This window comes from Mucor mucedo (assembly GCF_025094135.1).
Source record: "Mucor mucedo strain NRRL 3635 chromosome Unknown EV154scaffold_13, whole genome shotgun sequence".
Lineage (NCBI taxonomy): Eukaryota > Fungi > Mucoromycota > Mucoromycetes > Mucorales > Mucoraceae > Mucor > Mucor mucedo.
In genome coordinates, this window is record NW_026252297.1 from 28,997 (window position 1) to 54,600 (window position 25,604).

At 35.4% G+C, this 25,604-nt stretch overlaps 8 protein-coding genes across 8 annotated transcripts; 2 read left to right on the top strand and 6 right to left on the bottom strand.

The window, feature by feature from the left end:
* The first annotated feature begins 1,191 nt into the window (after window positions 1-1,191).
* EV154DRAFT_496527 (uncharacterized protein) lies at window positions 1,192-3,229 on the top strand. The gene has a single exon (XM_051600156.1). The coding sequence runs from the start codon at window positions 1,224-1,226 to the stop codon at window positions 3,162-3,164; it is 1,941 nt and encodes a 646-aa protein (XP_051461366.1). The 5' UTR covers window positions 1,192-1,223; the 3' UTR covers window positions 3,165-3,229.
* A 3,719-nt stretch (window positions 3,230-6,948) lies between these two features.
* On the bottom strand, window positions 6,949-9,150 carry EV154DRAFT_437196 (uncharacterized protein). The gene is made up of 7 exons (XM_051596848.1): window positions 9,058-9,150; window positions 8,910-8,976; window positions 8,798-8,828; window positions 8,442-8,723; window positions 7,429-8,365; window positions 7,127-7,357; window positions 6,949-7,058 (listed from the first exon to the last, which is right to left on the bottom strand). The coding sequence occupies exons 1-7, from the start codon at window positions 9,116-9,118 to the stop codon at window positions 7,006-7,008; spliced, it is 1,662 nt and encodes a 553-aa protein (XP_051461367.1). The 5' UTR covers window positions 9,119-9,150; the 3' UTR covers window positions 6,949-7,005.
* A 363-nt stretch (window positions 9,151-9,513) lies between these two features.
* On the top strand, window positions 9,514-14,020 carry EV154DRAFT_496532 (CNH domain-containing protein). Its single transcript, XM_051600157.1, has 12 exons — window positions 9,514-9,638; window positions 9,732-10,148; window positions 10,224-10,531; window positions 10,582-10,932; window positions 11,009-11,038; window positions 11,128-11,268; window positions 11,332-11,910; window positions 12,013-12,192; window positions 12,277-13,381; window positions 13,453-13,563; window positions 13,657-13,805; window positions 13,867-14,020. The coding sequence occupies exons 2-12, from the start codon at window positions 9,746-9,748 to the stop codon at window positions 13,999-14,001; spliced, it is 3,492 nt and encodes a 1,163-aa protein (XP_051461368.1). The 5' UTR covers window positions 9,514-9,638; window positions 9,732-9,745; the 3' UTR covers window positions 14,002-14,020.
* A 93-nt stretch (window positions 14,021-14,113) lies between these two features.
* On the bottom strand, window positions 14,114-15,966 carry EV154DRAFT_48490 (uncharacterized protein). The gene is made up of 6 exons (XM_051598696.1): window positions 15,789-15,966; window positions 15,591-15,732; window positions 15,489-15,536; window positions 15,293-15,419; window positions 14,535-15,195; window positions 14,114-14,429 (listed from the first exon to the last, which is right to left on the bottom strand). Exons 2-6 carry the CDS (start codon window positions 15,676-15,678, stop codon window positions 14,124-14,126), a joined length of 1,230 nt encoding a protein of 409 aa, XP_051461369.1. The 5' UTR covers window positions 15,679-15,732; window positions 15,789-15,966; the 3' UTR covers window positions 14,114-14,123.
* Window positions 15,834-17,706, bottom strand: EV154DRAFT_48482 (uncharacterized protein). The gene is made up of 7 exons (XM_051598691.1): window positions 17,218-17,706; window positions 17,053-17,141; window positions 16,638-16,953; window positions 16,394-16,567; window positions 16,194-16,327; window positions 16,030-16,104; window positions 15,834-15,924 (listed from the first exon to the last, which is right to left on the bottom strand). The coding sequence occupies exons 1-6, from the start codon at window positions 17,266-17,268 to the stop codon at window positions 16,038-16,040; spliced, it is 831 nt and encodes a 276-aa protein (XP_051461370.1). The 5' UTR covers window positions 17,269-17,706; the 3' UTR covers window positions 15,834-15,924; window positions 16,030-16,037.
* EV154DRAFT_496543 (uncharacterized protein) lies at window positions 17,358-18,031 on the bottom strand. The gene is made up of 2 exons (XM_051600158.1): window positions 17,768-18,031; window positions 17,358-17,687 (listed from the first exon to the last, which is right to left on the bottom strand). The coding sequence occupies exons 1-2, from the start codon at window positions 17,925-17,927 to the stop codon at window positions 17,593-17,595; spliced, it is 255 nt and encodes an 84-aa protein (XP_051461371.1). The 5' UTR covers window positions 17,928-18,031; the 3' UTR covers window positions 17,358-17,592.
* A 4,020-nt stretch (window positions 18,032-22,051) lies between these two features.
* On the bottom strand, window positions 22,052-22,846 carry EV154DRAFT_477736 (uncharacterized protein; the record flags this gene model as incomplete). The annotated part of the gene is made up of 3 exons (XM_051598126.1): window positions 22,052-22,273; window positions 22,474-22,510; window positions 22,791-22,846. 3 exons carry the CDS (start codon window positions 22,844-22,846, stop codon window positions 22,052-22,054), a joined length of 315 nt encoding a protein of 104 aa, XP_051461372.1.
* Window positions 22,847-24,100: 1,254 nt separating this feature from the next.
* Window positions 24,101-25,219, bottom strand: EV154DRAFT_437210 (S-adenosyl-L-methionine-dependent methyltransferase). The gene is made up of 6 exons (XM_051596849.1): window positions 25,059-25,219; window positions 24,816-24,981; window positions 24,536-24,752; window positions 24,431-24,478; window positions 24,306-24,365; window positions 24,101-24,247 (listed from the first exon to the last, which is right to left on the bottom strand). The coding sequence occupies exons 1-6, from the start codon at window positions 25,105-25,107 to the stop codon at window positions 24,152-24,154; spliced, it is 636 nt and encodes a 211-aa protein (XP_051461373.1). The 5' UTR covers window positions 25,108-25,219; the 3' UTR covers window positions 24,101-24,151.
* Window positions 25,220-25,604: the final 385 nt, after the last annotated feature.

Genomic DNA, 25,604 nt, shown 5'->3' on the forward strand with positions numbered 1-25,604 from the left:
TTGTAACATGGACTAAAGACAACCTGAAAAGTAACGGTCTAAATCGTCTTGCTAACATTCCCTTTTTTTTTTCTCTCTAAAGAGCGATCCATCAAGTCAGAGCTTTTTCATGATTACCGTAACAATTTTAAAGGTGAATGCTTCTTCCAAAGAAATACTGTACAAAAAAAAGGGGGGGATCTGCAGCAAGACAACCATTCTTTGTAACAGTAATGCCATCAGCACAAGGGTTCAACAGCGTTTCGACTATACTGCATAAAGCGTGTACAGTAATGGCCAAGGGGATACCATTTAAAGATGATATCGCATTGACCTTGTTGAGGGTATTATACCCAAGGAGTGTTTGAGAGAATTGCTGAAAACTCATCGACAAATTGAAGCTGGAGTACTTTTCGCATAAAAAAAAAGTGAAGGTGAAGTTTCTCTAATAAAAAGTAGCGTGTGCGCTGAGGATATTATTATAAATTCATACTATCGTAAGCTTTGTGTATTCCATCGTATAAAGATATGCTCTTTCTTGATGGTGTGCTTCTTTTGAATGTAAGGGATGAGGCTATCAAATTAAATGTATTGCCTTGGCTAGAAGTTATTATTGCGCTTAGATTTTAGATTTTTACCAACTTTATATTTAATGTGCATGATTTAGCATTTGCTTCTACAATATCTCCATACTTGAATGTATCAGAAAACCCCAAATTTTCAAGACATGACAACTCTTCTTTCAATAAAAACCAATTATTGGAAGAGCGAGCATGTTTCTAGAAAGGGATTTTAAAAACCATTTTGCTTTGGTCACTTTTTATTTTTTATATATTAACGTCTTTCAGACTTAACTTGTCTTTGGAATTTTTAAACGTAGGTACACAAATTTTGTATTATGCACGGAACGAAAGCACCTATTTTATAATGAACAATTTTCATCAAAACGGACAATTTCCATATAAAGAATAATTAGAAAATAGAGCTTTGATATCTGTCTTGCTTATCCAACTTGCCTCGAATCAGACAAAAAATACAGCTTGTAAGAGTCATTCAATAATTTAACTACATTTTAGATGTCTCTGTTCCACGATATTTCGACATATGCAAGAAGAATTATAGACTCACATTGATTAAGGCGCGCATGCTTTCTAAACAAAAATAAATAATTTCAGGCCAGACCCGAAGTAACAGAATTTATTTGCTTTTTTTTTTATCTCTTTTCTTTCCCTACGAAACCCAAAATGTCGAATTGGAACCAAATACCTACCGAAGTCTTAGTGAAGATCCTTGAATTAGCAGATCACTATTCGAGAGAGCAGTTTAAATTGGGTTGCATGCTGGTCAATAAACACTGGTCTATGGTCAGCCGAAAAGTCTTTTACAAAAGAGTCGAATTATTTTCACGCAAGCAATTTGACAACTTTATGGAATCCTTGCGTAATTCCTCGAATGGCCCATCCGTCAGAGAAATCTCGGTGTATTCCAACTTACCTGCTCATTTGGAGTTCATATTAAGTATGATCCTAGACGCATGTCCGAATCTAGTATCGTTGACCTGCCCTGGCCAGGAATTAAGCAGCTCTTTTTTTGGAAAACTACTCTCAGAAATTTGTACAAGAAACGGATTAAAGCTACGAAATATACCTGTATTTGAAGCAGCTAATGAAGAGTCGATTCGAGTATATGGGTATGTAGCCTATGCCTTAAGAAGCACGCTGGAAGAAATTGTGTTTTGTGATTGGCCTTTAGAGAACCCTGCTTTTGACCGCGACGAGACAGTAATCAGATTAGAAGAGTTTACCAAAGTCAGACATATTGAACTCTGGCTGCATAAGCATGGTAATATCTTTTATATTTTGGACAGGATCCACAAGTGTCCTTCTCTATCTACTATAGAAATTAAAGATGCCGACGATGATTCTGCTTTTGATCCTAATAATGCACTTAATATTGCGCAACCATTTAACTTACAACCTCTTCCAAACATATCACAACTTAAATTGGATGAAAACATAGTTATTACCGACAGACTTCTTCAGTATATGATGCACTTATTCCCCAATTTATCTCAACTACAGTTTACACCACTCATCGATGATGACTATTATGACATCCCAGAGTACACCGACACGCTCATGCGATTTCAAATGTATGGTTTGGAAATCTCTTCCGAACTATGGATCCAGTTTTTGAAGTATATCATACCAATAAAATCAGGTAGGGTTTGTGTGTTGTTTATCAAAAATTATGCCGAAGTCTTTGCAAAATTCCCAACCCTGTTCCAGTATCTTGAAATTCATTATTTGATTCGCCTAATGGAAGAAGTGCGGACAGGACCATATTTTAACTTATTTTACACCGACATGACGGAGCCACACGAAATTCATGACAGGAAACATGATGGTAGTCTCTCCCACCGACTCGCTCTCTATTGTGACTTATTTGAAACTGATGAACTTCCCCATGAATCCCTTCTCTCTATTTACGGGCCCACTTTGAAGGCGTTAAATATTACGATGAACGCTGCTAGAGAATATGGTACTCCAGAAAGTCATGCTTATAAAATGGCTGATGGAAACATGTTTAATCAAATACTTGAACTTTGCCCAGTTTTAAATACGCTGTCAGTGAAAAAAGGAGAATTCAACCATCTTGATCCTACCCTTGCAAAGTCAACTCAAAACCTGGAATATATACACTTTCACAATTCCGGATTTAGTGAAGCCTTTCTCTGCGAATTATCTACACTATTGCCCCAGAGGGTGGAATTCATGATATTTATGACTTGTGTAAATCTACCTGCTCCAACTTCCCTCAACTATTTCTCAATAATAGATATGCCCTATACTTCGTTTGGGTGTTTAATATGGAAAGATGACATTTTAGCCGATGAAGACGCACTATATCTCAAAATAACAGAAAAACGAAGATCATTGTATTATAGAATATCCAATGGTAATCAGATAAATCCATCTTCATCCGTCGAATTTGAAGGTTCCAAAATGAATGAGAAAAAGGCCACACTTTATATTCGATGTCTTGAAATTAATAAGTTGGTAATCAAAGTGGCAGAGGAAATTCATTTCACTATGGACTTTGCTGATATACCTACGTTTGGTGAGGACGAACCATACATACTTCGTCCAGAATTTTCTAAAATCCAAGGCGACTATTTTGACTAAATATTTAACACAATGAATAAAGCATTCACTAGCTTGAATACTGACTATAATTACATATCCTATGAAAAGTTATTGGACTTCCTGCCCCGTTTAAAGCAGGCGTATGTGAGAAATTCGAGAGTGATAATAGCGAATTAAGAAAAAAATGTGAAATTTAACAAAGTGAAATTATCAAACTGCAAAAATAAACTGAAGCTTATTATTAAACAAATAAAAAGGGGGTCTTTATATACACATTATTTCAGACATTGATCACAGATGGGCTGATGACGGTTGTGGGTAGATTTATCCAGATAATACTCGGATGTAAATGATCCCATATAGAAAGACCATAATGAGATGTCAATAACAATAACATTCATTCTTAAACTGTGTATGTCTTGAAGCACAACATTCAGGGGAAAATGTAGTTCTTATTAAAGATAGCTGTGGCACCTCCACGTGGCTGATGTAACCTTCATATGTTTTCATATTAATGTTATTATTTAAATGTATGCCTTATACTTGTATGAAGGATGATATGAGATCAAGCCTGTACATAAAGCAAATGATCAGTATTTAATATAAAGTACCAATAAGAATTATATTTAGGATTATCAAATGGAAGATTTAAGAAGTGTAGATAGAGTCATATATTAAGTATATAGCCTCAGGCTACGACTGCGTCTTAGAGGTGAACGACTGCGACCTCTTGATGAGCAGGAACGATCACGGCGAAGTGGAGAGCGTGATCGTTTAAGAAATCTTGGCGTAGGTGATCTGCCACGAGGTGGGGAGGGAGATCGACTTTGGCGAAAGGGAGAGGGAGAACGAATCGGGCTAACCTGTAATAGCGTACGACTATGGCGTAACGGAGAGGTTGAGCAGCCGCGGCTTTCGGGAGACGGAGAAAAATTTGGATAAAAAGGCTCCGTTAATAATAGTCGCTTATATCCTAATTGAGGAGGGGCGTCACTGGAGTTTGGCATACGGTATGGTATGGATAGTGATCTGCTTCTATACCGAGATGGAGAAGGTGATTTGCTTCTGCAACGGGAGATTGGGGAAATTGATCGAGAAATATTGTCATATGCAACATCGTGAGGTGACGGTGACATATTCATGCTATAAAGCAAAGGTGATGGGTTATGCGGTGGTGGAGGAGACCGTAATCGATAACGACACGGGGAAGGACTTCTGCAAGAAAAGCGAACCCTATTCGCAGCTCGATCGGTAACAATCTGGTGGGACACAGGTTGTACGATACTGATGCCTTCGTCATCTGAAGAGACCACTACTTTTCTTATTAGCTTTATCTGGGTTCTTACACTTGCTTATATTATTCTTACCTTCCACTACTTGACTGTCATGATCCTGTTACATCCTATGCCCCAAATATGCAATATGAGTAACCAGCTTTCAGAATCAATATTCATCATTGATCTGTTAGCTCTTTAATCCTTTGTCATGATCCACATAAGCTACGACTAACTTTTGTCACTGCTTATTCTTTTATTTAATTTCTTGTTTTTCTTTCTCTATAAATATAGCTGATAAATTTCACTTCTCCCAGTTTTCTTTATCAGATATATTTCATAATCATCTTCTCTTTTCCTCTATTCTTAAATAGATAACCTGCTCCAAGAAGCTATTCATTCTCTGTCCTGTCCTGCCTGTCTCATTTCGCAGATATTGGCGCTTTCTTTAAATGTGTTATGTTGTTGTGAACTGTTACTTGACATATTGCTTAGGGAAGAAAAGAAAGTTTGAGAAATGATTTTTTTTTCGGCCTTTCTTTTTTGTTTTTCGCGGCACGTGATTGTCTCAACAGTCAAATAAATTGCATAATATTGTCAATTATACATATTGCTGTTAGCCTGACACAAACATTGTGGGCCCAATTGTCAATAAGATTTGGTTATAAAGGGTTGAAAATGAAAAAAAAAAGTCTATTGAGGAAGACGGATAAAATCAGCACGGTGCTAATAGTGAGGACATGTTACAGTCCTTACCAGCAAAAATGTAGTGTCATGGCTGGTGTTATTATGTAACTCACTTGAGAATCAAGATATCTAATTAGGAAAACATGGAGCCACTAACAACAGTCTCATGAAAAATGCCCATTCCAACTATATCAACAATTGTCCTGATTCCCCTGGACAAAAAAAAAAAAAAATTAACGGCTATTTGAAGTTCCTACAAAATTAGATAAAGACGGACTCAGCAAAAGTCCTCAAAGTGATCGGAAAAGCTTGCCGAAAAATCAACATGTACAGGTATATAAATGTTGATAAAATTATTCGTATAGCTTTGAGCTTTAATTACGACTAAACCTGTTTTATCTTCCTTCAAGAGATACCAAGTGATGACTGACTAGATCAAGCTAAAGATGATTTACTAAATGACGTACTTCTTGGATGCAGTACTCTTATTTACAGATAAAGGTAGAAGACTTCTCGACGGGGATTGAAGGCACATAATCCAGGCACACAAAAATACAAATATATATTTTGTTGCGTTATCAAGATATAGTACAGCTTGCTAAAAACGTATTATCAACCAAATGAGTAAGCATCCACCCAATAAAGTTTACATATATAAGACATTGTATTTCTGTTTATTGTAATAAAATCATGATCCTTTTTTTTTTTTTGGACTTATTGTCTTCTTGCCCTTTTTGATTCACCCTTCGCAACATTAACAGACGTACCGGTTTCGTGAAAGATAAACCTCGTGGTCATGTTTATGAGCCAGTTTTCTGAAGACACTAGATTTGAATCAGGTTAAAAACAGCTCAAGTACTTGAGGACATCATCAGGGCTGTTTTAAGAGTCCTAATTGTGAAATACAGGTTGTTTAAAAGCCTTTTCATAACTTCCCTGTACTTTTGCAAGGAAACTAAGTTGGTACTCACTATCACAATTGTTATATAATAATAATTGTCCCCCTTTTTTAAATTTTTAAAAATCCGTACTAGCGCTATATCATCGTGTTTAATATAAAATAGAGGTATATGGATAAACGGTGTAGTTAGATAGATGCGACTCGAATACATGTTTTCTGTGTTTGATACATGTTTGGTATTCTCGCCAGTAACTAACCTTTTACAAACAGAGGTTTAAATGCTTGATCACTTTCTACCTCTTCAGTTATTGCATGTTTCGTCTCTTTTTATAACAGTTGTATTTCACTAATGTATCCGTAAAAAAAAGGCGCATATAATGAAGTATCACTATCATCTGCTGAAAGTAATCAGTGATATCAAAAAAAGTTGAAAAAAGAAATTAGTAGCCAGCCATTATCTATCTAAAGATAGCTAGAGGCATATAATTTTTTTTTGGTCTCATGATAATCATTTGTAGAGCTACATACAGTCAAAAAAAAAACAGAAGTGGTATCTGTAGAAAAAGTAGTTACTCAGCCTTGTACTTGTTTAGTGTAGGCTCAGTATTTTTTTTTTAAAACAAAATGAGCAATGTAAAGTAATCTTCTTACTGTGCTGCCTAGTTTATTTGATCTTGACCATTTGTAGTCATAGTCACTCTTCACGTCATGTATACTGATGTGATTAGACAGACTTTATTCGTTCATACCTTTACCAGATATGATTGATAGATTATTTCTGGCGTTTAACTATGCGAGTGATGTAAAATGGGAGGCTACAGAACCATGCATACCATGAGAATTACAGGTGACAGCGATACGATCTCATTGTATTAATTAATTCAGGCAGATAAAAATTAATTTTCATCAGTTACCAAAAAAAAAAAAAGAACATGATGTAAAAGGTTTAAAAACAAAAAAATATAACAAAATGGATCATGGTATTTTTTTTTTAATATTATTATAATTAGTATTAGATTTAATCAGTATCAAATGTACAAGTGGTGCCGTATGTTTTGCCACGAATAACAGCTGAATAAAAGTAGATAAAATTAACAAGGATGAAACGAGAAAAAAAAAAAAATGTAAATAACTCTTACCTTCGACCTTTAATTCTACTTCACCGAAATACATTTTGATGGTCAAGTCAACCTTTTCACCTTCCTTGACACCTGTTAAAGCAGGCATAGGGATTGTAAAGTTGGCTACTTTGTGTACACCGGGACTTGTGGTATAAATAGGTTGTTCATCTGTATCAGCGGAATAGAGGGTACATGTTGTATGATGTGGGTAATAAGCAAAAAAGTCTTTAGATACACAGTTATCAATGTCTAATAAATAAAAAAAAAAGTATGAGTAAGAAAGTATGGGCTGTGTTGAATAATATATATATATATTTTACCAAGTGGATGCCCTCTCTTGACATAGACCGAGAATTTATTGTCACAACGAATACTACCATCTGCTCTAATGATCTTGTAACTTGGAGGATCTATGCCTTCCTCAAATGTAGTGGTAGTATCGATACCATACCAGTATCTTGGGATACGTGTAGTGACAACTCTAGGATTTAAACCAAAATAAACCGCGCCACGTACGACGGCCAATTCACAACGAGGAGGTACGGCAACCAAGCCAACACGGGAACCGAACTCTTGTTGAACTCGATCGAATAAATAATTGGAAGAACCGAAACCACCTACCAGGAAAATGGCTTGTAATCTTTGAGCTGTCTGAAGTTGTTCCTCACACAAATTGATGACTTCTTTAATGACGGGTTCAAACACTTCCTTTTGTAACTCTGCAGCGGTTAAACACAACATACCATCTTCGAGACCGATAGCAGGATTATTTAAGGAAGCCAGGTTCATGGAAGCAGGCAAAGTGATGAATTGATCTTCAACACCATCGAATTGGGGTTTGATCAAGTCTACAAAATTATCCATCATCGTTTCAAAGGCGGAGGCGGGAATGGATGATAAATACTCTCGAAACTTTCGCTTCAAAAGCTTTCGCATACGACGATCGAGGAAAACGGAACCACACGATTGACCATGTCCTTTCGTGCATTCGCGTAATTTACGACCACTGCGTTCGTCAATCTCAAACACGATTAAATCAACAGTACCACCACCGGCATCACAAATCATGAATCTGTCATTGTGCTTCAAGTTGAATTGTTCGCACTTCTTTTCACAATAAAGAGCAGCCGCTTCGGGTTCAGAAATAAGCATGAGACGATCACGATGATCACCTTCTTGAATCAAGCCAGCCATGAGAGCCGCTTCACGCATGGTACTTTTAGCCTTGTCAGACCACATTGCAGGTACGGTTAAACACTATAGACCCCAAAACCTTTTTATTGAGTACCTTGTAAGGGGATGATAAAACGAGAAGAAAAAAAAATACACTTACATATCTAAATTGATGTTGACCATAATTCTTTGCGAACCCTTTTCTCAATTCACTTACGACGTGTTCATGAAAAGCACGGAGATAATCCGAGATAGCTTCGACAATGGTCAAACCATTGGGAAGAGGTGGTAAATCCTTTGCGATATTTTCATCCAAATATAATTTGTATTGCTTGAGTAAAACTGAGTTTCTAGCTGTAGGTCTTTGCATTTCTAAACGAGCTGCGTTACCCCACTGTGTCATCTCTTTGGTGTTTCCTTGATAAAAATTAAGTGTAGGTGTCTATTTTAATTTGGGTTTTAGACTATCATCCTCATTACAGCTAACTAAAAAATAAAAAAATACAAAACATATACCTTGGGATACACATTGTTGTTCTGCTTGGGCCTGCAAAAAAAAAAAAAAAAGAGAAATTGGAAGCACTGTTAGTTTTGATGTGTTTTTTGGTGTATGGTATGGAATTCTTACCAGCGTACAATATCAACTACTTCGTCATTTTGGATAAAGGCATAAGAACAACCAGAAAAAGTCGTACCTTTTTTTAATAAAATAAAAAAAAAAAAATGTTTAGTTTTATTTGCCTTGTTTCATCTCGTCTATTTGAACTAGTACTCACCAAAATCAATACCAATGATGACTGGGTAATCGTTGATAACAAAGGGTTTAGATTGTGCCATTCCTTTGAATTACAAGAAAGTGTACAATTAATAAAAAAAATAAAAAAAAAGGAAAAAAAAAGGGACTCCGGAAAAAAAAAAAAAAGATATTTTTATTTGGATTTTTGATTGACCGCTTTAATATGATCCAACGCCACTTTCTGTGTAATCGATGATAGATCCTGTAACTGTTTAAAGAATTCTACGTTGTCAGGTAAACTGAAAGTATAGATGGATTTAGCTGTGTGCTTTTTGATGACTGCTTTTGAAAAAAAAGGAAGGGGGGTAAGTAAAAAAAAAAAAAAGAGGAGATAGATTTGGTAAATGACTTTGCCTGGCGACGGTTTCTTTGGCCTGATTTTGTATTCAGTCAACTGACCGCGATAATGAAATCCACCTTTTTTTCTGTTTGTGTGTAAAAAAGAAGAAGTTAGTACAACCAGAGTGTATATACTTACCAATGTAATTTTAGATTTTACCTCTGTCCTCCAGTCCAATTCATACTTTTTTTTATTTGTTGTCAAAAATGATTAGGAGAGAAGTAAATAAATTAAAGGGTTACTTTTTTATTTATTTATTTATTCTTTTCTTTCTTTTTCTCTCTCTCTCTCTCTCTCTTTTTATTTTATTGTAGTAATCTGGTGTGAAATGAGTTCGACATTACCTACAGTGGATAGCAATTCTCGCGTGTTCAGTGGGAGTAACACAAGCACCGAATTATCACCTGCAGCAGAATTTCGAAACAAGTATTATCTATCACAGCAACAAGAAGAGGATGATGTGGATGATGATTTTATATATAGACCCGGCGCGATTATTTATGCGCCCCTAAATATAAATACACCAGGTATTAAATTAACTGAACAAGTGTACGACGATGAGGATGACACGGAAGAAGAAGAATACACTTTATTTGAATCAAAATCCACCTTGGAACCTAAAATTACATTGGAGGATGGTGATAAAGAAAATAAGTTGAATAATAGCACTCTTTTATCAAAATTATCAAAATCAACTGCTCCAATGCGAGCCAAATTGTCTAAAAGTAAAAGTAAATTATTTTTTTAAGGAGATACACTTATTTATAAAAAGGAGAGGGGGCAAAACAATAATAATTTATTAATAGCCAATTTGGATCATTTATGGGTAAATTCTTCAACTACATTGACTTTACCGCTCAGAAAATCCGCTGAAAGTGTTCATCATATGTCTCTCTCAAGGAAAAAGAGAAAGGAAAAGAATGAAAGGTCTCATTCATTCTCCTTTGATTCTCCCACATCCACTTCACCTTCTCTTTCTCTCACAAACGATTTCCTTATCTATCCCGCTCTCTTATCAAAAGTAGCTGACGCATTCAAAGAAAGCATGGTAGTAGGCACCAAATCGAGAGATAGTATACAGTATCATGACGTATTTGATGGCAGAGATGCAGTGGTAAGTCTTCCTTTTTCTTTCTCTTATCCTCTGTTAACCCTTGAAATTAGAATAAACTGGCTTGTATCATAAAGACATCAGATCGAAATTTAGCCGTTTTAGTAGGTCGTGCATTAGGCTATCAAAAGTTCTTTCATAACGTGAATTACATGGTTAAATTACGTGACGCAACAAACGAATTATACCAATTTGCTACCACCAATCCCAATAACAGACCCAAAAGAAAGCTTTCTGCTGATTCAGATACAATCATACCAGACTATCGAGACGAGTTTATAACAAGGGAGGACAATCAGGACTTACCGAATGGTGTATTTACATTATTAACTGATTGTTACTCTTCTACCTGTACAAGAGACAGCTCTTGTTACAGTGTATTATGTCCTAGAAGATTTAACCAGGTAAACACCCCCAACCCCCCATTTTTATATATCATACATTTTTCTTACTTGGTGTTTAACTCATTTATCTAAAAAGAAAAGCCAAAATTCATTGTCTGACGAAAACGTAACTTTGCACATACACACACACACACACACACACATCTCATCCCCCCTCAATGACCTTTTTTTTTTTTTTTTTTTTTACTGTCATAGGACGATAGACTATGGATAAAGACTGCTTCACAGGCAATTTTAAACACACTATCATCTAAAGAAATACGACGACAAGAGAACATTTACGAACTAATATACACTGAAAAAGACTTTGTAGAGGATTTGGTCTATGTAGAAAAGGTAAGTCAATTTTTTTTTTTTTTAATTTGGGGGTTTGCTGCTAAAAAAAAAACATCTGAATAGAACTGGATGGAACCTTTATTATCCCATGAATCTATACCAAAAGATCGTTCTAAACAATTTGTGGAGGACTTGTTCTGGAACTTGCCTGAAATTCGTAAATCGAACGCCTTATTGCTGAATGACCTCCTGGATCGACAAAAACTTCATCTTGTTGTCAATAAAATAGGCGATGTCTTGCTCAAACATGTCATGACTGTGTTTGAGCCCTTTGTGGATTATGGATCGCACCAAGTCATTAGTAAATACGTGTTTGAAACCGAGAAACTAACCAATCTCGCCTTTTCTAAACTCGTAGAGACGATTGAACGATCACCGGAGTCTCGGAAGCTGGAATTAAACGGTTATTTGACTAAACCCACAACACGATTAGGACGGTATAATTTATTACTGCGAGAAATATTAAAACATACCCCCGATGATCATCCAGACTGTAAAACTATACCTAAAGTCATGCATCTTATCAATGGCTTTCTTGAACGGGTGAATGAAGAATCTGGAAAGACTGAGAATACCTTTAGTTTAAAGATGTTGGAAGAAAAGCTATCTTGGAAAAAGGGTCCTATTGTCAATCAAGAAATTGTAAGTAAGAAAACACAAGCTAATTTTTTTTTTTCTCTTACATTATGACACTATTTTACAATGAATTCTTAAAATACTTTTTTTTTTTTTAAAATTTCAAAGGAGGATTTGGATTTGCTTTCACCCGATAGAAAGATTATCATGAAAGGTCCACTGAAAAGAAAATGTTCAGGAAATACATCTGAAGCATCCGAACTTCAAATCTACGTACTCGATCATTGTTTATTAATTATCAAGTCCAAGTTTTTTGATAACGCCGAGATTTACAAGCTTTATAAAAAAGTAAGTTTGATATTTCATTCCCGCCTCCAAATCTAAAATAAATTAAAAAAATCACTTTTTTTATATATATAATCTTTAAACAAGGCTATTCCCTTGGCCTTATTAGTCATCTCCTTACCCGATCAAGCCAAAAGATCAAGCTCCATTCTCCCATATAACAGATCCAGTACAGGCTCCTTTTACTCTAGTGGGAGTGTTGATTTTATGCCACCCGTTTTATCCACTTCGACTGGTATGAACAGTAAAAATGGTTATCCCATCAGTTTTATTCATTTGGGACGACAAGGATCAGGTACCACCACATTATACGCATCTACCTTGGCCAGTAGAAGAAAATGGGTAGATACGATTGAGCGATACCGTTATTCGATTATGGAGAAATCAAAAGTATTTCGTATGATTGAAATTAGTGAACATTATTTCAATTCATTCAACAAGGTCAATTGTGCTGCTGCCTATGGAGAATCCATGATGATTGGTTGTGATCATGGTGTGTACCTAAAGAAATCCATGACAGAAGAGGATGGTGAGGATGATGAGGGTATTGTTCGTATTTTATCGATGGATAAAGTATCACAGATTGACATTTTAGACGGACCCAAACTGATGTTAATCTTGGCTGATAAAATCCTCTACACGTACTCCATTGAAGCCTTGTTTGATGAACATTTCAATTATTTAGCATGTAACCTCGTTTCTACCTCTACCTCTTCACCCACCACCACCAAAATGAAGACGATCCGAGAAAGTAGTATCAAAAGTAGTACGAGTAGTAGTGCCGAATCTCACGATAGCAAAAACAGGTTTACCAAGGCTCTTATTCATAAGAAGACCCATGTCCGAAAACTCAGTAGCAATGTTTCGTTTTTCAAGGTGGGTAAAGTGTTTGATAAGACGGGACCCAATGATCCTATTGAAAGGACGTTGGTTTGCTTTGTAAAGTACAATGCCATGACTTCAACGATTCGTGCCTTGGAACCCTATGATGAATCTCAAGACGCTAAAAAGAAGAAAAGAAAATCAAATCATTTAGGCTTATTCATGCGTAATTCAACCGATGTCTTGCGTGGATTTAAGGATCTCTACATACCGGGTGAAGCTACTTCCATCCAGTATTTTAAAAATGTCATTTGTGTTGGAAGTGCGAAAGGATTTCAGATGGTTGATATTGGATCTGCCGGTGTACAAAGTAAGAAACATCTTATACTAGCAATTTGCAACTAGTGTTTTTTAAAAAAATTCTTTTTCTTGCCCTGCTAGGTGTACTTGATCCAAGTGATGAAAATCATAACTTTATAAGTCAAAGAGAGACCTTGAAGCCAGTATCTATGTTTCGACATCCAGATGGATACATCCTGCTTTGTTACAATGGTAACACTTGTACTGCAAAATCAAAAAAAAAAAAAAAGAATACAGATAATTTAACTATTTTTTTTTTTTTTTTTTGGTGGGTGTGTTGTTTAGAAATTGCTTTTTACATTGATAAAAAGGGACGCAGAGTGAGAAATGAATGGGTGATTCATTGGGAAGGTCATCCTACAGCATTTGCGTTTCAATACCCTTACATTCTTGCATTCGATTCAAGTTTTATTGAAATCCGACATATAAACTCTGTAAGTTTTCTTATCAATGATTTTTTTTTTACTTGGTGGTAGAACTCATTATTTCCACTAGGGTGATCTCACTCAAGTTATACCCGGTAACAATATCAGATGTTTAAGACCAGACCCCTCAGATACAATCTATTGTGTGATGGAAGATCGTCGATCAGGAAATGAACTTGTTTTCAGCTTAAAATTTTCAAATTAAAAAAAAAATTAAGAGAGGGTTTAAACTTTTTTTTTTTTTTTATGTGCATATATTTGAAAAAAAAAAAAGGGGGGGGGGGTTATATTTAATATTTATAATTTAAATTTTTTTTTTTCTTTTACTTAACGACGCTTGAGTTGACTATCAAGAATATGTCTTTGTTGTCCAAGCCATGAATTGGGATAGGCCTTATTGACACCAATGATATCTTTGTTACTCTTTCTGGATAAATCATACCAAGCAGAAATCATTAATTGTTGCTCACGGCGTGATTGAAGACGAGTTTCATGAAGTTGCTTTTTGAGTTTATCACATTCTTCATCACGAAGTGCGGCTTCAGCCTTCATGGATGCAATGGCTTCGTCATAGTTACCAGGTTGGTTTTCTATCTTTGACTCCTTGAGCATCTTGTCTTGTTGTTTAATAAACTATATATATATATATAAAGGGGGGGGGGGAAAGGAAGATTTCGAAGGGAGGTTACTTTGTTTAGACACTTGAAAAAACGCCCGCATTCTTCTTCTTTTTCTTACCTCCTTGGCTTTTCTATGCTTGACAGTCAATTCATGAAGTTGCTCCTGCAATTGAATGATTTGTTGTTGCAGATGAGCATTGTGTTGTTTGAAAGGTTGATCATCCTTAGCCTCAAAGGCAGCAAGAGAAGCCTTCATCTCACTGTTTAATCTCTCCTTCTCCAATAAGAGATCCTTTTGTTCGATGCTTTGACCCTGTAAAAGATCCTTTTCCAACAAGAGCTTATTGATATCCTGCAACTGCTTCTTGGTTTGCTCCTCCAAATACTTTGTCTTTTCATCAATGGCATCGTATTTGCTACGTACATCCTCCATGCCTTCCTCGTATCGTCCTTCAGCTAAACGTTGCTCTAATTTACTGATGGTCTCGTTTAAGGATTTAATTTGCTTTTCAAGATCAATCGAGTGAAGTCGGAGTGAAAGGGTATGTTCGGATTGATCCACAAGCGCATCAGGAATACCTTGTCGGATACGCGCCATATTACTCTGTAAAATATCGCGTTCTTGAGACACTTCGAGGTAGCTCTTCTCAAATTGGTTCTTGAGTCGATTCGCATCATCCAACAAATGTTGAAGTACAACTGTCTTGGAACTACGTCCAGCTGCATTTTCTTCTTTCAATGTCTTGATTTCTCGTTCAAGACGACGTTTAGATAATTTGCTGCAATTAAAAAAAAAAAAAAAGTCAGGTCAGGTTGTTAAGGGAAAAAAAAAAATTATAGTCAGTGGTGGGTATTGGGGGGGGGAGGGAGACTTACAGTTCGGTTACATTGGATTCCTTTAATGAGTCTTCCAGAGAATCATTCAGATTATAATCATCAAGATCCATATCATCCGAGTCATGGGATTCAGTTCTTTGTAACTCTGGTCTTTCAGTTGAGCTCACTACAGAAATAAAGAAAAAGGATGAATGGGGGGTGTTATGTGAATAGAGAGAGAGAGAGAGATGCTTACTTCCAAGTTGAGCATCTTGAAGACGATCCTCTAAAGATTGAATGAGATCTGAATCTCTTGCTCTATCTGCTTCCAATAAATCAATCTTTTTGGTATACTGACTCATTTCATATTCCAACTTGTTCTTTTCTCTGATTAATTCATTGGTCTTTGTTTCCAAGGTAGCCACTTGATCTTTATATGAATCCATCAAGGTCTGGAACACCAATACTTTACGATAGTCATCTTCCAGGTCATGATGTGCCTTTTGTAAATCATGGTATGACATCTCGAGTTCCTTATTTTCCTTCTTTAAATTACCGCTTTCTTCCAATTTTTTCTTGTATTTTTCAATCACGTTCTCTGCCTTTTGAAGTCGTTCAGCTGTATGTTTATATTCATCCAATCGATCCTTCAATTTCGCCGCTTCTTCTTCGTGCTTTAAAAGTTGTTCGTTCTATTTATTTATCAAAAAAAAAAAAGAAAAAGTTTTTAATACCTTGTGGTTGCCTTTTTTAAAAAAACATGCGCTTTTTTTTTTTTTTTTTTGGTTAAAACTTACACGTATCGTCAATTGCTTAATTTGTACATTTTGGTCCTCAATTTTAGATTCTTGCTCTTGACGAAGATCTTCACTCTTTTGTCTAATAAAGGGGGGGGGGGGGGTTTGTGAGTTAAAGGAGATAGGAAGAAAGAAAAGGAGTGTGGGGGTGGAGAGAAACTTACAGGTCTTGTTTTGCAAAATTAAATTCAGTTCTAGCAACAAACTCAGTCTTTCCACTTTTATTGGCTTGTGCTGCAGCATTATCCATGTGTCTTAATCTGTCCTGTAAATCTTGTTTGTCATTTTCCAATTTGTCCTGTCATTTAAAAAAAATTGTCAGCAGCATGAATCAATGTTTTTTTTTTAGGAAATAAAACCTTACATATTTATTCAAAAGAGATGAGTGCTTTTCAATCAATTGCTTATTTTGAATTTCAAGCTCTTCCTTTTCCTTGGACACTCTGGCTAATTCACTTTGACTTCGATACGTGCCATCTTCTACGTAAGAATCATCGTCCATGATCATTTGGGAGTCAGTATTCACAAGTTTCATCACCTAACACGGGAAAAAAGAAAGTTAATACATAGTGTATATAAGGGGGGGAGGGGAGGGGTTATAGTCTTACTTGGTCAATGGATATCATAATGTATTCTTGTTGTTGAGGTAATAATTCATTTTGAATCACCTGAATATAACTCTCGTTATCAGGACAGTGAACAGCAATGTATAAAATCAATTTACACAGTAACAGGATATCTTGGCTGTTGGAATCCTTTGCAATGGCTGCTAAATCCACTACGGGTAATTTGGAAAAGTCTAAACTAAGCATATCTTCAAAATAACGAGATATTAATTTGTAGAGTTTCTTTAGGTTGGCATTCTTGAGCACCCAGTTACTTCCCACATCTGCTGAACGAATTAACTTGAAATATCTTGAATCACTACACACAGGGAAAAAAAAAAAATTAAGCTCATTTAAATATGTACAGTTTTTTTTTTTTTAAAAAAAAAGGGGGGTTGTAGTCAAGATTATTCTTTACATGTCGGCAAGTACTTCAAACAGTGTGATACCATCTGCTAATTCTTGAATGTAGTTTACTTTATGAGTGACTGCACCAAACGTATTGATCTAGTAAACCATTTTTTCTTATTAGACAACAGTATTACTTCCCACAAGGCTTAATTTTTATTTTTTTTTTATTTACCCAAGTGATGAAAGCAGCAGTTGCAGTTTCTTTTGAATCAAGGTCCATCATTTTACAACTTGTTGAATTATAAAATTAATGGGGTTTGCCTTAATCCTGCTGTATACTGTTTAAAATAAAAAAAAAAAAAAATTGGAAGATAGGATAAAGGAACGTTTTTTTTTTGTTTTTTATTTTTTTTTTTTTTTAGGGCTCACACAACGGTTTTATTTTTATTTTTTAAGGGAGTTTGTCAGCCAATCATATTGATGCTGTAGATACATATTGAATCCACGCTTTTGGGTGCGTTCAGCAGTTTAAAAAAAATTTGAAAATATATTGTTGTATTATATGTGTATTGTGTGTAACGGACAAATTAAAAAAAATAGATTCTATTTAAACTCTTCTACATTCCATGTAAGTCTCTGTAGGGTCCATAGGTAATGCACAGAAAAAGCCCAGCTTTTGCATTTCAGAGAACATTTGGGTATCTAATTCAAATCCACCCCAAAAAAAAGAGCGTCAATTATCTCTCTCTCCACCGAAAACTTTCCTCCATTTTTTTACTTACATTCCAAGTTAAGCTTGACACATTCTCTTTGACCGCTTAACCCTTGACGACAGAGTGTTTGTGATTTTTGATCAATCGTGTATTCCTTGCCTGGTGCTGCCTTCACAAAGTTATCGATGCGTGCGAGTTCGGGATTGGTTTCAGTTTCGGTATTTGACATCTACATATTCTACTATCAATATTCCTATTTTTATCATCACCACCCTCACATACACACACACACACACACACACACAACGCGTTTGACTTTACTTACATTATAAGTTTAAAAAAGAGAAAGAATAAATCAAAAAAAAAAAAAAAAAAATGCATTTATGAACCCCCCCACACCCCGGACTTTCTGATTACGTCAGGACGCATCTTTTTTTTTTTTTTTTTTTTCTAAATGCCGAATTCACCTACCCACCCTTTACAGTGGGTACACATGACGTAGAAGAAAAAAAAACGCGGTAGACGTAAAGAAATACGAGGTGCAATATTTAAAGAGTTTATGTCAGACTATAGGAAGACTGAGAAATTCTATTTGTTTTATTCATTTACTTGTATTTATATCTTTGCTATTCTCTAGTAAGTTTTTCTAGCTCTATAGATTTCTATTACTTTCTTTATACCAAATATAGTAACCAATTATTAGCCAATCATTAAGCGAGGTAAATGTCTCTATCGGGAACTCAAATTTTGTTTAAAACTTTGTATTTTCAGTTAGGCCTTGTTGTTGTGAGGTAGTTCCTCAATGTATAATACCGTTTGTTTCTAATATAAATTATTTGTTAAAAAGTACTAAAGAATTAAACTGGCTATAGCTAAATTGGAGGTTCATTTGCAAACAAATACTTGATTGAATTTTTAAAATAAATATAACACGAGAGGAAGCAATATGTATGCTTTATGGTAAAGAATATTTAGTGATAAAAATGCCGCTGAACTATTAAAAAAAAAAATTGATGACCTGACCTGCAAAAAGAAAAAAAAATGTAACCTCTCCTTTTGTGTATCGTATATTACAGGGAAATCTGACAGTGATAGATATTTCAAATCATATGTCTGCTTATTCGTGTACAAGTTAATATTTATCATAAATGTATTGTAGGTATTGAAAAGCGTAAATAATTAGTCACTGTAACTAGAAACTTTTACATTCTCATGGAAATTAAATAAAAGGCATATATTGCATGAATATACAAACATGTGTATGTTGAATTATAAACAAATTTTATCAAGAAAAATGTCTCATTATTTTGCAATATAACAAGGCAGACTTTATTTGTTTAAAGAACACGACTCTATGTAACAAACGTCTATCTTGGCTTTTATGTTGACGTGCGGTTAAATTTCCGATTGTCGCTCTTTTCTTTCAAGAACTTTTACAACATTCACATTAATAGTGCTATGGCCATAGGACAATTTTCAGCTTGGAAATAAATAATCATTTACATAATTTTTGACACATCCTGTGTAGTACTGTATCCTCTTCTGATTATCTTTGTCCTTGGACGTACAAAGAGTTAAAAAGTTTAAATGCTTAGGCCGATATACAGTCTTTCACTATAATGTACATTAAGCAGTTTCGTTGGGAATGTTCATGGGTGTTTATTGATTGCTGGCTTAATGAAAGGTTGTATGGGCTAATCTGAGGTGCCATCGCTGAAAAGGGTAATAATTATCGTGTGAGAAGATGCATAAAGAATAAATTTTTCAAGAGACTTTGTGATTACTTGATTCTACGAATCCCCAAGAGTTTTTATAATTAGCACACCATGTAGCCTTTAATGGGTATTGATTCAGAATGCTTGAGTTGCATCCTTTAAATAAAAGCCACCGTTCTACTAACAGTTTTAATTACGTTTTGGGTAGACTTTTTTTTTTTAAAATTATGGCTCGTGTTATTTTAAAAGGTAATGAAAGACCCTAATACAGAAGGCGCTCCAAGCTGTGGACTATACGCGCGCCCCACTTGCCTTATTGAGAATCCGAGTTTTTAAAAAAAATGATGCATTCTCTTCCTCGTATGTGTGCTTTCTCTTTATTCTATTGTCTACTTTTCTTTGCTCACACGTATGATCATAGTATTGTAATAGTACTGTTTAGACTGTAAACAATGATGTCAGGATGATACCAGAATAAGTTGCAGTCACTTGATTTTTGAAAGTCCCAAAATTTTTATGTGTAACTGATAATTCGACCCATCCAAAAAAAAAGGTATAAAAGGGGCCTATTTTTTCCACTCTACGAGTTTTTTTCTTTTTTTTTTCTCCATCAAAAAAATGTCTTCCTACATTCGATGTCTTTGGGGTTGCTCTCGCTGATCTTTCCGGAGTACGCGGTATAACCATCGATATCAAGTGCTGGTCGTCCTATTCGACGGGTTTCCATCTTGTGGGAAGGGTGGTCAACATTTTTCCAGGAACGTAGGGGCGCAAGCGGGCTTGGTTTTTTAAACATTAATGAAAATGAAAAATATAAGATGAAAACTATAAACTTTTTTGACCAATTAAAATTATTTTAAGCTTATTCATGCAAAATATATCTTTTTCTCGCGTGTGTAACATGACTTCTGCTGCTGCGCATTTCATATTGAGATTTTTTTTTTTTTTTTTTTTTTTTTTGCACGGCAACGATAAAACCGAAGCTTTTTGAAATCAATGGTAAACTCTTTGAGGTTTTTAAACAGTTCTTATTAAAGCAAGACATTACTAGGTGGCACTCCCAATGTTCAACAGCTCTACTACGTTACCTAGATTTTCAACTCTGTTTTTCAATCAATCAATGCAATCATTATGCCAACATCAATAAGATTCAACACGCAAGCTACTTCCGCAAACAACAACCACTGCCAGTCCGTGGACAAGCTACCGTCTTAAATTACCTAGTTTATTCGACAATGTGGCACGTTATTCGGCAATCTCCTATGATTATGACTAAAGCCCAGATCGCCAAAATTCAATCGGTTAAATACCAATTACTTATGTTTCCAAAACTCAAGTTGTCGACTCTGTAAACATCACGATCATAAGGAGGACTTGGGATCTTTGACTTTGAACAAGGAGTGTTTCAATGACGTTAATTGCAACCCCTTTTTAGAGGGTCATGGTCCCACGTTGCGTAACAAATGGTATAGTTCGGTTCACAACAAAGCTCCAGTCAAGTTGTTCCTCCATCGAATTCTACCAGATATTCACCTCAGTTTTGACTTGGACGCATACCCGGGCATTATTGCAAACAGAACTTTTATCTGTCACCTGCCTCCACATATAGTCCGTGTGAGCCTCCATACTACTTAATATCAACCTGCTTCATCATTATCCAAAGCATCTTCCAGCTCAAATTGTAAAGCTTAATTACCGCTTTACCTCATTGCGAATACTTAAATCAATAATATTTGCGTTCATTCTCTTCCATAAACCAGGGCTTGAAAAAAAAAAAGAGGCACATGAATACAGGGCACTTACTCATTTCTCAGCAACATCAATGCTGCTCGATATTACAACTTTCTCATGCCATATTCTCACTTTTTATATTCGTCTTAATACAATAAATAGGGTTAATGGCCATATTGAACTTCAGGCTCATAATCTTAAGTATTTTCATCAATACTATTTTAGTTTAATTTGAAGTTTACTTTTCTTCATGAGCCTTTCACTCCTTCTGTACTTGGGTGAAGATACACCCTCATCTTCCTCGTGCGTACGCTTTGTGCCAGTCATAACCCCTAATTTAAAAGAGGTAGCTGCGGCCGGCAATGCTGATCCTTTGGGAATTTTCAACGGGTAAAGTTCCCTTTTTGCATAAGTGAATTCTTATTCAAAGCCATAGAGTTTTGTTCTTCGAGACTGGCAGCTAGGACCAGGAAGAGATTTTAGAATCCACCTCCATTTAACAGAATAAACTTTCCCATAAATAATCACATTACATAGTAACCATAAGATCCTTCTTTGCTTTTTATCAAATTAATAAAGATCCTTTATTTGTGTCTCATCGACTTTATAAGACTTTATTTAAAATTAACTAGTGAATACCAATCTTTGGCCCACTTCGCGTTGCTTTTCCAAATCAAGTAAGCTCTTTTTCAAATTTTCTTCGTATTCAGCTTCAGCTTGAATTCAAGACTACAGCAGTCTTGAATTCAAGCTCTTTTAGCAATGTGGCTATATACGCTTGATTACGATTGATATACTTGACCTGTTTGCCGGTGGTCTCTTCAATTTTTTTTTCAGCATTATAAATGACAGCCTGGCAGTTTTCAGTGAGAGATGTCATATTTTTTACTCCATATAGCGCTTGTTTTTATTCGGTTTGAATCTCATGTTCCAAGACACGGATACGTTCCTCTGCTACGGCTGATGTATCACGTGCGTGCTTCAATTCACGATTAAGATGTTCAGCTCTTTCCGCATCTTGATCAGCGTCCTCTCTATCATACTTATTTAGGGCCTTCATACGATCATCTATGGCTTCTATTATATTAATTGTATGAACTCTGCTAGCTGATTCGGTATGTAAATCCTCCTTTACAGCGTTATAGGAAATAGTGGTGGATTCCAGTCAATTTCCGAGAACGACCTTTTCTTTATCAAGATACTGAATCTTATTTTCGAGATCCCTCAGCTTTCCCTTTGGTGAATTCCAATGCAGAATGCCTACTAGTGGAATGTTCTTGTAGATCGCTTTTTTGCTGAATCAAATACGATCTCTCGTTGCACTCTTACCTCGCCATCATCAAGCAACAGCACCACCGAGCATTTCCTCGTCACCAAGTATTATCCAGGATTGTCCAAGTAAAAAGTTTAATATCCAAGGACTTTTCTTTTGACAGGAAGACTATAAAATGTCATTTTTGATCAAATCCTTTCGAGAAAAGTCGTTCTGTTTTCACGGATTGTAGACGCTACATATGTCGGAGAACAATGGTGGGTGTCACTGGAGCTCTTCAGGGCTAGCTTGAAAAAATCCCGGCTTGCTCAAGTTTAGACTTTAAGCCAAATTGCAGTCGTCAATTTTTATTTCTCTTAAAATACTCGCCTACTCCCAAAGTTGTTCTTCTTGCTCAGATGTACTAAGGTTGGCAGTCAACGTTTTCATTCTGTTCACGTAGCTTTCGGAGATCTGTTAAAGCGTTGCTAAAATTGCTTGAGAGATACGATTTTATCCTGAACGTTTATGAAAGCTCGCGTTCATTGTGGTACTTGCTCTCGTTAACAACTTTTTCTGTGCGAATGGGTGACGGTGATTTCGCGCCATTGTTTTTTTTTTTTGGTGTGTCATGTCACAAAGTGTCCAATTCAAATTTTGCTTAATACTGTTGTATGCAAATCTTTACATACTTCTCCAAATCGTCGTAAGTACATAACATCATCGAATCTTCCCAAGTCCCTGAAAGCCGTAAGTACACCTTAGCTAAGGCAATGCGCTTGTATTACGACGATCGATGTATTCTCTCTGCTGTCGTATTTATCATATAATGTCAGCTGGTATTTTCAGAGAGCACGTAACACCAAAATGATTTATTCAAGTACGGGTTGTTTATTATATTCTCCTTGCTGCTCCTTGCGGGTTTAATTGACAGTTTGGATAATATTTGGATATAATCCAGCCACGGTGGCAGTGCCTCCTCTTGTATTTTTAGTTGTGTTCATTATGTACAGTCTCTTTTTGCAATCTGATTAGTACTCTGTCTTATTTTCTATTTTTGTTATTTTGGATGTTTCAAATACCCTAATATATCATAATAAAAAGGTGAGTATCTACTAGATAACGTGTTAGTTTACTTACTTTGAATAGAAGAAGGCCAGTTCTCATTTTTTTTAGGCTTCACAATCTTTAGCGGTCAGCTCTTCTTGTAAATGAGCAAGCTCTAAACTCAAATAAAAAAGTTGCGGGAAAAAAAACGACAAGTTGATACTAAATAGCAAGTGCGCTATTGGTATTGCTCAAGTACCTTGTTTCAAATTAATCGCGTTTTCACTAATTATGAACTTTTTTTTTTTTTATTGAAATGACAAAGAGAAAAGATACAAGAAAACAAAAACTGCGGTTTTTTATGCAGCTGAACTTATAAATCGAATCAACTTCAACTCCACATTTGGTAAGTTCATTTTTAGAATTACATGCAATCTTTAAGGTCTTTCGAGACTTAAGATTGATAGTGTAATTGATTCTTAGTTATTTACTTTGGTAATACCCAAAAAATTATAATATTTATATCAAATATGATATAATGATATATCCTCATAATTTAAAGCTCTTACACACTTTTGTACACAATCTGCATAATCAAAATGCAGACAAAGCTATATTGTTAGTCCCATAATGGAGAGTAATTGTTCTTTTGTTAACTTATAGGAGAGCCCATATCTTGCACTTAATCAAAGATATATTTACATTTTTTTATTCAGTGTTATTTATTTTTTCAAATCTAAGGAAATCCACTGCGATCACAACGTTTTTCTTTTTATGAAACTTGTACATCATTGGCACATCAAACTAATGAAAATAAAATTAAGGAACAGTATTTTTTTTTAGCAGAAATTGTTGTTCTAACCTTTAACTCTGCCACTACTTCAAATGTCACGCCCCATTCCTTTGCCTTCTTCTCGATGTGCTATAAAGTTGAAATAATGTTTAAAATCACTTGAATAAGGCTATATGGCGGGTGGGAGGTCTTACCTCTCTAGTGGAAGTCTTGTGTAACGAATAGACCGATGTACCAGCAATCTAAAATCAAAGAAATGTCAAAAAATCAAAAATGTATGCAATATAATAACCTATTACATCTATCGCTTTTTTCAACAAGACCATATCCACGCCCTTGTTATTCTTTGTTCCAAATGGTGGGTTCATAATGATGGTATCTAACTTTCCTTGAAACCCATCCAATGTTGCTACACTTAAATCTGTGTTTACAAAGTCGATATTGACATCAAAAGAATCACTGTTTTCTTGTGCAATCTTGATGGCATCCGGATCAATATCGAATCCGACGCTGTATCTATGTATGATATAAAAATGTCAACATGTTTTTGTTGCTGGTGTCCAAGTCTACACTCCTTACCCTGCCCCAAGAATGTTAGCTGCAATACTCAAGATACCACAACCACTTCCGAAATCACCAACTGCTTTATCCTCAATGTCATCGTAAACTGTATCTGCTGTATAAAGCATTCTTGCTGCTAAATGAGGTGTGGTGGGGTATTGTTCGAATTCAATCTTGGGTTCATCTAATTTGGCTCTTTCAGATTCTACATGTCACGAACCAACTTTTTTTTTTTTTCAAAAGCAGTATTTACATTCTTACCGAATACGTCACAATCTTGCAAAATGCTTTCTAATTCCTTCAATTTCATGTTACTTGAACGGTTTGAAGTGGTAAAAAAAAAAAAAAAAAGTATTCTTGGCCGTGGCTTAAAATTAATTTTTACATTCGCCGCCTCACTGTTACGCCTAAAGCCGTAAACGGCATATAATCGGAAATGTCTAGACCTCCGTATTTTTTTCAAACGTATTTTTTATAATCACGCGATGGTCTACACGTCGATTGACATGCCATATCATCTAAACTTCATAGGATGATCGATTTCTGTTTTCCATAAAATCTGCTTCACTACTGGAACGCAGATAGACAATTACCAAGCTCTGACTTGCTAGGGAGGTTTCTGCAAGTGTTTCTATTTTAAGTAAAGGTTAAAACATTATGAATGATAAAATAGACAATTAAATCATCCTGACATAAGCTTGTTTATCTATAAATAAAGCTGGTTCACACACTTTATTCTTCTCCTTTTCTTTTCCCTTAACATACTTATTTTATCGTATGAAAGTAACCGATCACGTAAAAAGGTTT